Consider the following 15,000-nt stretch of genomic DNA (forward strand, 5'->3'; position numbering starts at 1 on the left):
ACACATCCAATGAAATTACCAATAAAAAATATGAACAACTTATCTTATCAAAATACAAAAGTAGATAATATATATGCTTATAAATCAAACACAAATAAATGTCGTGTGCACACAAAACTTAATCAGCTATATGAAACTAATGACAATATAAGAAATATGAATTATTATAAAACTATTGAATATATGAATTCGGAAAATAATATAAATAATATGAACATTTTAAATGAATGGACAAATTTTATGGATCAAAATATAAACATTGAATCAATATCTCCAGAACAGCATAAAAAAGGAAATAGAAAAAAAAAAATTAACACAAAAAAATTATATCACCATGATAATTACAATAATAATAACAATAATAATAACAATGATAATAACAATGATAATAACAATGATAATAACAATGATAATAACAATGATAATAACAATGATAACAATAATAATATTAATTGTATATATGGAGAACATCATAATGTGAAACATAAAAAAAGAAAATCAACATCTAAATCCAAACACATTTTTAGGAGTAATGAAGTATCCATACATTTTAATGATGATATAAAAAAAATTGAACATGTTGCAAAAAAGGAATTACAAGAATATATCAAACAAATTCATAACAAATCAAAAATTCATAACAACATATCTAGCTTGAAACAATATATGTTAATTTCAAATTGGAAAGAACTAACCAAACATAATAATTACATGACCTTATTATCTGAAGAAAAAAAAAGGAATTCCAAAATATTGGCAAATTTATGTTATAACCAAATGAAAGCTATAGATCAAAAACGAAAAATTATCCTAGAAAAAGAAGAAAGAGAAAGAATGAAATTATTAAAAGATAATGATATAGAAGCTTATATGAAGTTAATTAAAACAGCTAAAAATAAACGTTTACAAGAATTGTTAGATGTAACCGAACAATTTTTAAATAATATGTCCAAATGTGTTTTATACCAAAAAAAAGAAGCATATCAAGAATCATCAGAACAAAACTTCCATGGTCTTATAAATCATAAAAATGAAGACAATGAAAAATGTCATAAAAATTATAATTCGAAAGACAATAATAATATTCTTCAAAGTGTACATAATTTAACAACACATGGACAACAAAATGGATATAACAATAAAAAAGGTTATGACACAATGTATGAACATAATGAAAACAATACAAAAATATGTAATTATAAAAATGCTAGAGAAAATTATTATAATATATCTCATGTTGTTAAAGAAAAAGTAAAACAACCATCCATTCTTATAGGTGGAGAATTAATGAAATATCAACTAGAAGGTTTAGAATGGCTAGTTTCTTTATATAATAATAATTTACATGGTATTCTAGCCGATGAAATGGGTTTAGGAAAAACTATACAAACCATTAGTTTATTTGCATATTTGAAAGAATTTAAAAATAATATTAACGTTAAAAATTTAATTATTGTACCCTTATCTACACTTCCTAATTGGATTAGCGAATTTAATAGATGGTGTCCATCATTGAATGTTATAACATACAGAGGAAATAAATTAGAAAGAAAACATATTGCTAAAAAATTATTAGAACAAACTTTTGATATATGTATTACTACATTTGATTTAGTTATAAAAGAGAAATCATTTTTAATGAAAATATCATGGAATTATATAGTTGTTGATGAAGGACATCGAATGAAAAATAATAAATCACGTTTTCATGTATTCTTATCAGAATTTAAAAGTAAATATCGTATACTATTAACTGGAACTCCATTACAAAATAATTTATCAGAATTGTGGTCTCTTCTTAATTTTCTTTTACCAAAAATATTTTCTTCATGCGTAGATTTCGAAAAATGGTTTGTTAAATCATTACATAACGAAAAAGACGTTTATGAACATATTACAGAAGAAGAACAACTTTTAATCATAAACAGATTACATAGTGTACTCTTACCTTTTATGTTAAGAAGAGTTAAAAAAGATGTTCTAAAATCATTACCCAAAAAATATGAATATAATATACATATTGAATTATCACTATATCAAAAAATATTATATAAACAAATACAAACCAAAGGATTCAAACAAGTTAATCATAATGGTTCTATAACAACAAAAATATTTCAAAATATTGTCATGCAATTAAGAAAAATTGTTAATCATCCATACTTATTTTTATATGATTATAACATTGATGAAAATATAATTAAATGTAGTGGGAAATTTGAAGTCCTTGATCGTATGCTACCCAAACTTTTGAAATTTAAACATAAAGTCCTCATATTCTCACAGATGACAAAGCTTATGAACATTCTATGTGACTACCTTGAATTTAGGGGATATAAATATCATAGACTGGATGGAAATATTGGACTCCAAGAGAGAAAAAAAATTATCGACCAATTTAATAATAATGTGGAATATAAGAAGGATGAAGGAAAACAGCCAAATTGTGAAATGCCTGGTAATGAAAATATGAACATGTCAGGTAATGAAAATATGAACATGTCAGTTAATGAAAATATGAACATGTCAGTTAATGAAAATATGAACATGTCAGGTAATGAAAATATGAACATGTCAGGTAATGAAAATATGAACATGTCAGGTAATGAAAATATGAACATGTCAGGTAATGAAAATATGAACATGTCAGGTAATGAAAATATGAACATGTCAGGTAATGAAAATATGAACATGTCAGGTAATGAAAATATTAAAATGATAAGTAGCCAAAATGAAAAAGATACGAGTAGCCAAAGTGTCAAAATATCCGAACTCAAAAAGGAAGAAATTAATGACTTCCAAATTATGGACGACAAAAACGTCAATGGGGGAAACCAAGATGCAATGATATTTATTCTGTCTACAAGATCAGGAAGTTTGGGTTTAAATTTACAGACAGCTGACACGGTAATAATATTTGACAGCGATTTTAATCCTCATCAAGATATTCAAGCGATGTGTAGGTGTCATAGGATAGGTCAGAAAAATGTGGTGAAGGTATTTCGATTTATTACACTATCAGGAGTAGAGGAGTTGGTTTTTAAAAAGGCTCAGCACAAGCTGAGTATAAATGATAAGGTAATTCAGGCAGGTTTGTTTAATAAAATATATAATGATGAGGATAGGCAGAATAAATTGAAGGATATAATTCAAAGAAATCAAAAAAATGATATGACAACGCATCCTACTAATCCATTATTATTAAATTATTATATGAAGAGGAATGAAGAAGAATTGGAATATTTCCTCGATTTCGATAAACGTTATTTTGGGGAGCAATATTTTTCATTATTAAATACTTTGAATGTAGAAAATGTAGATAGTGGACAGTTTACTTATATGAGTGAAGATGAGAAGGAAGAAAATGAAACATATTTGAGCTCAATTATAAAAAAGGAAAAAAAGGAAGAGGAGGGAGAAGACGATGAGGAAAATCAAAGGGATAGGAATAAAGAAGAAGATCAAGATGAAGATAAAGATGACGATAAAGATAAAGATAAAGATAAAGATAAAGAAGAAGAAGAAGAGAAAAAAAGAAAACACATATTGAATAATAATAATAATAATGGCATACAAAATGGAAGTAGTATAAATGAAGGAGTTAAAGAGAAAATATTGGATGAATATTGTAATAATAATACTAAATGCGTAAAGGTATCAAACGAGCGATTAATATTTAAGAGAAAACATGATACTGATGATTTACAATGTGAAGATGAAAAAATAAAAGAAAATGAAGAGTGTGATGTGGATAACATAATACAAAATAAGAATAATAAAAGGTTAAAAATGGAATGTCAGAAGGATGATAAGGATGATGACATAAATAGTAATATACATATGGATGAAAAAAAAAAGATTTACATGTCAAGTGAGAAAGATGATACAACAAAGGAATATTCAGATACCCATGATCCATATATAAATGACAAGATGCAAGTAAAAGATGAAGAAGATTATTACGGTTTTATTTTAAAAGAAGAAAATCAAAACGATATAGAAAAGATATTAATTAAAAGTAATAAATTAATAAATAAAGATGAATTACCAGCTTATTTATTTTATGATGATACAAATGATTCTCCAGATAAGATAAATCTTAAGAGGTCACGAAAAGTAATAAATATTAATTTGATGCAAGAAGAAAAATTAACAGAAAAGCAATTTCTTAAGTTGATCGATTCATCATCACCTAATTTATTATCGAGTGTAGAAAAAGATTTAGGTAGAAATAAAAAAGATATAGTAAAATCTGACATGGAACATAACAATGATATAACAACATTAGAAGAAGTAAAAGATAGAGAAGAGATAAAAGAAGAACATCTTGAGACAACAAAAAACATATCATCATTAAATATAAACGATTTAGAAATTAATAAAACTCTAACAAACGAAAATGTTCATAGTACAAAAAAAAGTCCTTATAATATGAGAAGTTCTAAAAGAAGAAGTGACACTTCATCAACGTATATGGAAACAAGTATAAAAAAGAGAAATGACAAAGATATTCACATATGTTTGAAAAAGGGAAAAAAAAGAAATAATAGTATGGAGCACACTAAACAAGAATGTCATGTGGATGATGAAAATAAGAAAAGAGTTAAAAAGAGAAAAAGTTCCCAGTAAATGGAAAAAAAAAAATAAATACAAATAAATACAAATAAATACAAATAAATAGACAAAAATTATTATGAAAGTTTTATAAATAATTTTCACATCATATATTTTTATATACGCATTTTTTTATTTTTCACGTATATATAGGTTGTCCAATTTTTTTTTTTTTTTTTTTTTTTTTTTTTTTTTTTTTTTGGACTTATGTATATTAAGGGGTAAAAATATTAAATAATAACATACAGACACACACGTAAAAGCACGTGTATCATATTTATTAATATATTAATAAAATATTACAAGTACTATTATATATATATATATATATATATATATATATTACCATGTATGTATTTTTATATATGCTTATTTATTTTTTGTGATGAGCCTTTTTATACATATGTCTATCTCATAAGGATAGTGCGCATATTCATTTACCATATGGTATTTATCTTTATTTTGTACAAGTTCCGATATGTGGGAGAATATTTGTTTGTGCATTTTTGACGACTGGGCGTTCTTATTATTATTCATATTTTTGGTTATTTTTAATGACATGTTTATATAAGATATACATATCATATATGTTTGATACAACAAGAAAAGATATTTATTTTTTATTTTATATAAGAGAGAATCTTCTTTTATATTTGTAAAATTTGTATTGACAGAATTTGATTTTTGAATATTATTAATATTATTATATATTATGTTGTTGTTATTATTATGTAAATTATTTGAACTAATAATAAATAAAAAATGATATATAAGTATAAGTATTAAACGAGATTTATGAACACGATTAAAAAGGTTATGTGTATATATATTATAATAATTATTGATAGTTTCAAATTTATTATTTATACATGACTTGTCTATTTCTTTTTCTTGTTGATTATAATAATCATTTTTAATATAAAGATTATTTGTTTGATTTTTTTTTATAGGATTATTTTTGATATGTGTGTATAGAGAATAATTTAATATATGTGGAAAATTATCTTTCTGTGTATTTTGAAATTCTTGTGAATTATTTATATACATTAATTTGGAAATATTTTCGGGTGTTCGTGTTTGATATTTTATATTATTGACATATGGATTAAATGAGAAATGTTCTTTTACATTATTACATATTAATGGTATATTTATTAAATTAATTTTATTTTTGAATGCATATATTTTTTTTTTATCTTTTATTTTTTGATATTTATTATTAATATTTCTTTCATAAATTTTTAAATCATGTATAAAAATATTGTCATCATTAAAATGATTCTTTTCATATAGTTGATTATAAGAGTAATTATATAATAACTTGTTATGATCATCTGGTATATAATATTCTGAATTATCCTTCTTAGGACTATAATTATGACATGATATATGTTGATAATTATTTTTGTCATTTTGTATTTGTTTGATCATAGAAGAATCATAAAATTTTTGGATTATTGTAAAAAATATTTTTATAAAATTGATTGTGTTATTAGTGCTATATAGAAAGGCTACATATATTAATGAATATATATTTGATGTACCTAAAATTTGAGGTAGAGTACATTTTATTATATTATATATATTATATATATTATATTTATTATAAGGATTGAAAATATGCTCATAAGACTTATATATTATATGATTATTTTGTATATGAAATAATATATAACATAATATATAGAACCCTTTCTTTTTTATAAAAGCATGTTTCTGTTTAATCAAAGATAAAAAATAAAGGGACCATTCATAATTAATATATATATTACTTTTTATTAAAATATTTATAAATAATAATAATTTGTGTACTTTTACATACTCAAAGGATCTAAATAGAATATTGTTATGATTAGATGTCATCATAACATTATGTTTGTGTATATTACCAACATTATTTTTTTTTTTGCATATAGTATAAATATATATATATTTTTTTTTTTTTTTTTTTTTTTTAATATATTTTTTATTTATATTTTTTAAATAGATATTATTTATTGATATATTATTTCTTTTATTTCTTTGTTTTAAGGATGGTCTATAATTATTTAATAAGATGAATAACAGTTCTTTTAACTGAGTTTTACAATTTAGTTTGTTATACAAAAGTATAATTATTGTGACTAAATATTTAGAACATATTTTGTTTATATTGTTTATTAAATGGTTAATAATTTTATGGAATAATTTATATTCATACAATTTGTTTTTGTAACATATATATATAATATCTTTTATATGATGAAAATGGTAATCTTCAATGTGTCGAAAAATATCATCTTTTATAAGAGAGAAGGGAAATAGGACATTGTTATCTTTTACCTTGTCTGTTTTAATATACATATTGTTATTATGTTTATTTTTATATTTATTATTATGTTGATTTATATTATCCAAATTATTCATATGTGTTTTCCATTTATATATAAATATCAAATCCTGTCCTGTGAAATAAGCACAATTCTTTTTAACACATTTCATTAATGACTTAATAAAAACATGATCATCATATAAATAATTTATTATGTTTGCCTTTTTAATAATTTTCATATACTTTATAAAAATAGAAGAGTCTTGAAAATTATTTAAAAATAAGCATATGGATTTATTTATATATTTATCACACATTATTAATGTGTTCATATCTTTTCTCTTTTTAAACTTATGGTACGTCATATTTTTATATTTTTGTTTTTTTAAAAAAAAAAAATGAATATATTTTTTCCTTATTATATTATTATTAAATAATTCAATTATATTTTTATTTATTATTTTATTATTTATTATTTTATTATTATTATTTATTTTTTTTTTTTTTCTCTCTATCTTTATGTTGTGCAATAACATGTCCTTAAAAATATTTGTATACACACTATTATGGATGTATGCTTTAATATATATTTGTTCGTCGTTTTTTTTTTTTTTTTTTTCTTTCTTTTTTATAATTTTGCATTTTTTAAATATGGCATTTTTAATAAATACAAAATAATTAATACGACATGTTCGGATATTATTCTGATGGTTTGTAACATTTTTTTCTTTTTTTTTCTTATTTATATTTACAATATTGGAGATGATATTTTTTAATTGTATACAAGCTTTTAAAAATTTTAGGCAATATTCACTGTTCATATTTTGGATGTTATAATAATTTTTGTGTGGAAAAATATGATAAATATGTTCCTTATGTATGTTGTTCATATAACATACATTTTTATAATCATTTGTACTTTCCATATCATTAATGTTTTTAAGAATTGTAAAAAAAAAGTCGAAATAAAATCTCTTAATATGAACATAAAATATAAACAAAGCAAACAAATCATTAATATTATATAAACATTGTGTATTAATTAATATGTCTCTTTTATGATGTACCCCCTCCCTAGACATATTATCTATATTGCTTTCATAGGATATATTTATATTTCTTTGTAATAATAAATCATTTTTAAATAAGACGTGTAAATCAAAATAAATGCGATTGTTTTTATTAAATAGGTATAACAAATAATTTATATTAAAAATAATATTTTTTAAAAAAGAAGAAAGATCCATATTATTTTTTTTTATTATATTATAAGAATTGTTATCATATATATGTTTATTATTACAACTATGTATATCATATTTTATATTATGACATGTATAAGGAATATTTTTTATCTTATCATATTGTGTACATGATATATTTTCTATACCAAAATTATTTGTTCTATTAGTATTCATTACATTATTAAATATATATCTCTTTATTATTTTCTCGAATATATTAAAAAAATATCTATTCCTTGTACTTTGAAAATCCTTTACGTTACATTTTATAATCTTATTCTTAAGATTTGTAAGACATCCTTTTGGATTCTTTAATTTTCTTTTTAAAGTTATGCATTTTTTAATTTTTCTTTGTATGTCCATATAAAAATTAGAAAGCCGAGGGTTTATAGTAATAGTGTCAGGAGCATGACAAATTGATAAATATTTCAAAAATAAAAAAAAATAAAAAATAAAAAATAAAAAATAAAAAATATAATATATATATATATATATATATATATATATATGTGTAATATAACATTTAATAAGTGATTTATATAAAAATATATTTCTTGTTCTTAAAAAGGTTATTATATTATTCACAACATATATTTATTACATATATATATATATATATATATATATATATATATATTATATATAAGTATGAAACATATTAAATTAAATACTTAAAAAAATAAATTAATAATATATATGTGTTCTTATTTTATGACTACAAAAACATTTTAACATTATGTATATTATATATATATTTATATATATATATATATAATTATGCACATATAAAAAATAGTTGGTATTATTTTTATATATCATTTATTTGGTGTTTTCTTTATGCCTATTGTCACACTTGTTACTCTTCTTTCTTTGCATCTCTAAAAAAAAAAAAAAAAAAATAAAAAAAATAAAAAAAAAAAAATAATATATGAAATAAATACAATTATATATTATATATTATATATTCTCTCAATTCAGTTAATTTTTTATATTTTTATTTTTTATTTTTATTTATTTTATTTTTTTTTTTTTATTTTTTTAATTTTCGAACCTCTAAATATTTGTGCTTGAGAGGGTCATATTTCATGGATGCAAATTTTATCAAGTTATCGTATTCATCATAGAAACTTTTGTCATCATCATTATTCTTATTATGATTAAAATGTTGATCCATATCATATATATTTGTTATAATGTTGTCGTTCATGATGAGTGTATTACATTCAATATGAATATCTATATATCTTAAAGGATTTTTTTTTTTTTCTTCTTTTTTTTTTTTTTTTTCTAGAATATTATTGTTATTATTTTTATTATGTGATATTGTAGGTTCTTGAATACTTTTTACAAACTCATGATAATAAGAAAAAAGATCTTGAATTATATAAGAGGCTTTTAGTATATTTATACCAACAGCATGTATATAAACTGTGTCATTAATATATTTGTTTTTATTTAAATCTTTATAATCTCCTTCTATAATTTCTTCAACATTTTTATGAGTCCTTTCATTTAATAGTTTAATAATTCTATCGTTATATATTTGTATAGGTTTGTTATTACTAACATATATGTCGTTATTTTCCTTTTTTAAAACAAATGAACATTCTTTTTGAATATTTTCCACAATTACGTGGTTGGTTTTTTTTTTCTTCTTCTTATTCTTATTCATTTGAAGGAAGGGGGGGAGGGGCCATAACAAAGGAAAAAAAAAATAAAATAAAATAAAATAAATATAAAAATAAATACAAATAAATATGATATATAAAATATATATGATATATAAAATATATATTATATGAAATATATTTTATATGAAATATATTTTATATGAAATATATTTTATATTACAAAAAAAATTAAAATGTTAAATCATCAAATTTTTAAAATGAATAACTATGCTTATAATATATAAATAATTATATATATATATATAAATAATTATATATATATATATAAATAATTATATATATATATATAAATAATTATATATGTATAAATAATTTTATATGTATATATAATTTTATATGTATGTAGTATTTTTTTTTTTTTAATTTTTACTTTAAATGATTGCCATATATATTATATATATGTATATATTTAAAAATATGTAAAAGAATAATATCACTATATATATATATATATATATATATATATATATATATATTTATTCATTTATTTATTTATTTTTTTGAAGTTGAAAAAAAAACAAAAAAAACAAAATGGTTGTTCATTAAAATACTATGTTTTATGTACCTCAAAACATTTCAAACATATCCAACAGAATTAATAAATATAAAATAAATTACTTGACAACATGTAGAAGTTATAATAAGATATTCTGTTTAATACATAAGTCGATAAGTAGTTCTAAAAGAAATATAAACAACATAAGAACAGTGGATACATTTACGGATAAACAAATATATGATGAACATGTTAAGTTGCTGAAATGTGTTTTAAGACTTGAAAAAGATTTTCTTTTTATTTTAAAGAGTAAGAAAAATAAAGAATGTGTTATAAATTCTAATAATATATATTATAATAATAATAATAATAATATCATAAATTATGATCATAGTACAAAATATAATGGTGATAATGGTGATGATGATGCAGCTATTGAGAAATGTAGCCCGCCTTTACTTAATACTAATGAAAAGAACATAAAAAAAAATAAAATTTTATTATATAATAAGATAAAGAAATTAATAGATAAAAAATGTAATAATATAATGAGCATATTATTGAATAAATCATATTTTACAGTATTATTATCATGTGTTAATATAATAAGAAATAAAGATATTTTTAATATATATTTGTTTAAATGTTTATATCTTAATAATCAATGGATACATATATTAAATTATAACATGGTAGTATCTCTATTTTTAAACGTATCTACATTATATTGTGAAGAAGAAAAAATAAATAAATACCGTAATACGTATCATAAGCGTCATCCGTATCATATTTTAATATATAACTTTTTATGTATAGAAAACATTTGTAATGTATATAAAAATATACTACAGGTTATTATACCACTTCTTATAATATGTGATAAAAAACTGGATAGTACGCTTTCTTTTAATAACTTGATTAAAATAATAATTATGTTTTTTAAAATTCATAGACGAAATGCTCTTCTCGTTACGCATAGTAATATAGAAGAGTTGATTATACACAAGCGAATATCTTTTCTTATCTATAAAATGAATAGGGGAAATAATAATATCCAACATGATGATATAAATAATGAGACGAATGATGTTAAAAATAATATATATGGTAGGAAAAAAAAAAATAAAAACATATATGGAAATAATAATAATAATAATAATAATAATAATAATAAACATATGAATAAATCAATTAGTACAAACATATTAAACAAATATATAAAAAATGAACATATTGTTACAAAACATGTTATTAGAACAGATGAAAAAAAGAAGGAATTGTTCTTTTGTACATTTGTGAATATGACTACATTATTATATGAAATCATCTTGTTTTATAAAAACATATCAACAAATAATATAAAAATAAATTATGAATATATAGATGATACATGGAATAATATAATAACCAATATAATAATATATATAAAAAATAATATACCTATGGAAAGAATAAAAAAGGAAACACATTTACAATCAATAATATCTTTATTATATAGTTTGACTGTATTGAATTATAGCAAATTATATGAAAACATTTTTTATATATTTGAAAGGTCTGTCGATATTATACATGACCTTTTTAAACATAACATGAGGAAAATTAATATAATGACATTTGATGAATTGAAAAATGATTTGAATGTTTCGTTTGTTAATATGTGTAATGATGATAATAATAATAATAATGATGATGATAATAATGGTGATGATGATAATAATAATAATGATGATAATAATGGTGATGATAATAATGATGATAATAATGTGATCAAATATAAACATTCCAATGTGGAACCTAAAAAATATAACAAGGTAAAATATAATATGTATAACACATTTCATAGAAACATAAAATTTAAATATAAACAAAATATAGTACATAATTATTTGAATAAAATAGATCCACTTCTTTATAATAATTTTTTATTCGTTTATGTTCCTGATTTATTATACTCACAAGATAATTGTACAGACATGTTTACGTTAGATGAGTTAACAAAGCTACTATATGCTCTTTCATATTATCAGAAGGAAATAGAAAAACAAAAGAAAAATAATAAAAGAAAAATATATCATATTAAAGATATTATTATATCTTTATTACCTTATGTCAACACTATAGTTGAACGACAAATATTCAAATTGCTTGTTAATAAAAATAATAATATATGTAGTAAAATAAAAAACATAGAAACATGTAATCTAAATATATATAATAACGTAGATCCTGTTGTATATAAAAATAAACTTGCTGTGGGAAAAATGGAAAAAAATAACTATGATAAGAATACATGTTCTATATTATCATCTTATAAAAATTATCTTAATATATGTAATGATAATACATATGTGGCTCATTCCTCTATCTATTGTATTGAAAAAAATTTAAGTCATTTGTTAAATATTTATTACCAACACAAAATTGTAGATATTAAAATGTTCTATATCTTAACCTTTTTATTAGCTATGCCGAAAAAAAAGTATATAGATTTAATTATTTTTAGTAATATAATAAATGCCTTATCTAAAATGTGTTATACATATGAAATGTATGTCGTCCTTTTTTATTTTGTTAATAAGGTATGCGGAATAAGAATTAGTGAATATGTCTTAAGTAAATATTTTTTTAGAAACGGGTTGGTGTTAAAGACTGTTGAAGAGGAGGAAAAAGAGGAAGAGGAAGAAAAAGAAAAGGAGAAAGAGGAAGAGGAAGAAGACGAAAAAGAGGAAGAAGAAGATAAAGAGAAAGAAAAAGAGGAAGAAAAAGAGGAAGAAAAAGATAAAGAGGAAGAAGACGAAAAAGATAAAGAGAAAGAAAAAGAGGAAGAGATCCAAAAAAAGGTTAAAAAAGAAATCCAAAAAAAGGTTAAAAAAGAGAACCAAAAAAAGGTTAAAAAAGAGAACCAATATGAGGAAAAAAAAAAAGGTGGTGCTAATAAAATTCTTCCCTTTTATATTTGGAGATCGTTTTTAAAAAATATACAATTTAATGTAAAAGATCAACATATGTTAAATAGTTTAGTTCCTGTTAATATAATCAAAATAATGAATGGATTAATTTTTTACAAAATTATGGATAAAAAATTTATAGAAAGCATTATGTCAAAAATTGAAAAGGCATATGTATGCAAGGGGTCAGAAGTAAATTTCTCAAGGAATAGAAAAAATAATTATAGTAATAATAATGAATCATCTGAAAAGATAGATGTGTATAATAAAACATATGAAATAAAAAAAAATAAAAATATGTATAAAAAGATTAGTAGTAATGATAAATATATGTTTAAGAATGAAAAAGAAAAATTTAATTTTATTTGTCTGAATACCCTTCTGAATTACATGAGTTATACGAATGATATCCAATATTATAATATAAAAGTTCATTTAATAAAGATGATAAAAAATATTATAATTAAAGATGAAAAAAAGATAGATGTTAGATTATTATGTAGTATATTTATAAGTTATACAAGATTGAATATATATGACAAGATATTATTTTATAATATTTATAAAAAATTACAAACCCAAAAATTAAATTTTGGAAATATTATAAGTATCCTTTCCTATATGAATAAAACGGCAATATATGATAAACATATTTTATTTACATGTTGTAAAGATATATTTAAAAAAATAAATGATAAAAATATAATACAAAATAATCAATTATCACATTTAATTCATTTCTTATTTATATTAACATCCATATCTCAATTATTTTTATTTAACAAATTTCATATTGTTTTATCATATATATTTAGGATACTTTATTATATTTATGTTTATATAAATAATCAACTAATAATAACAAAAAAAAAAAAAAAAAATCAATCTTTTCAACATGTTAATATAAACATTTCTTCAGTAATAACAACACCATTACCAAAGAACTTTATTTCAATGTTTGACATAAGCTTAAATATTCTTTATCACTTTTTTTTATTAATACCCTTACATAATCATAAGAATGTAATCGAATGTGTCAACATATCACACCTGAATATTCTTAATTCGTTATTATCTTACAAATATAAACACAAATATCACGTTGCTCCAACACCCTCGGATATACAAAGAAGTGTACTAAACATAGTAAACAAAATGCTCCTTGGACATGGAAATATAAAGGTATCTTACGAGTATAAAATGCATAACATGCCTTATCAAATAGACATTTTAATAATAAAGGGTGTTTAAGAAATATGTGCACATCGTTTAATTTGTTAATGTGATAAGAAAGGGTAGGCTTTATATACAAGGGGTTTACCCGGTAATATATAAATATATAAATATATATATATATATATATATATATATATGTTTATTTTTATTTTATTTTTTTTGTGTGTTATCTTATAATTAAATATAAATAGGCAATATTTTTGATCCTCATATGTCAAACAAAAAATAAGAAAATATAAATTTATATAATACATGTATATATATATATATATATACATATATATTTTTTTTTTTTTTAATGACTAATAAATAACTTTTCATCATTTACATATATTAATTAAATTATACATTTTTGTACCTTATATTTCTTTTATTAATGTTTCCAATTCTTTATTTTTCTGTCGAACATATTTTTTACATTTAACAATTTTCGGTACTTTCAAAATAAATAAATAGA

At 20.5% G+C, this 15,000-nt stretch overlaps 4 protein-coding genes across 4 annotated transcripts in view; 2 read left to right on the plus strand and 2 right to left on the minus strand.

Annotated features, from left to right (window-relative positions):
- PF3D7_0216000 (DEAD/DEAH box helicase, putative) overlaps nucleotides 1-4,629 on the plus strand; it is a gene marked incomplete at both ends in the record, with an annotated part of 5,994 nt that extends 1,365 nt beyond the window's left edge. Inside the window, one exon of the mRNA XM_001349629.1 lies at nucleotides 1-4,629. This exon is cut by the window's left edge and continues 1,365 nt beyond it. Within this exon, the coding sequence (XP_001349665.1) occupies nucleotides 1-4,629 (4,629 nt within the window).
- A 354-nt stretch (nucleotides 4,630-4,983) lies between these two features.
- On the minus strand, nucleotides 4,984-8,532 carry PF3D7_0216100 (conserved Plasmodium protein, unknown function; the record flags this gene model as incomplete). The annotated part of the gene is made up of 1 exon (XM_002585348.1): nucleotides 4,984-8,532. The coding sequence occupies one exon, from the start codon at nucleotides 8,530-8,532 to the stop codon at nucleotides 4,984-4,986; it is 3,549 nt and encodes a 1,182-aa protein (XP_002585394.1).
- A 452-nt stretch (nucleotides 8,533-8,984) lies between these two features.
- PF3D7_0216200 (conserved Plasmodium protein, unknown function) lies at nucleotides 8,985-9,841 on the minus strand (the record flags this gene model as incomplete). The annotated part of the gene is made up of 2 exons (XM_001349630.2): nucleotides 8,985-9,047; nucleotides 9,221-9,841. The coding sequence occupies 2 exons, from the start codon at nucleotides 9,839-9,841 to the stop codon at nucleotides 8,985-8,987; spliced, it is 684 nt and encodes a 227-aa protein (XP_001349666.2).
- Nucleotides 9,842-10,412: 571 nt separating this feature from the next.
- Nucleotides 10,413-14,558, plus strand: PF3D7_0216300 (conserved Plasmodium protein, unknown function; the record flags this gene model as incomplete). The annotated part of the gene is made up of 1 exon (XM_024473267.1): nucleotides 10,413-14,558. The coding sequence occupies one exon, from the start codon at nucleotides 10,413-10,415 to the stop codon at nucleotides 14,556-14,558; it is 4,146 nt and encodes a 1,381-aa protein (XP_024329078.1).
- Nucleotides 14,559-15,000: the final 442 nt, after the last annotated feature.

Source organism: Plasmodium falciparum (assembly GCF_000002765.6).
Source record: "Plasmodium falciparum 3D7 genome assembly, chromosome: 2".
NCBI lineage: Eukaryota > Apicomplexa > Aconoidasida > Haemosporida > Plasmodiidae > Plasmodium > Plasmodium falciparum.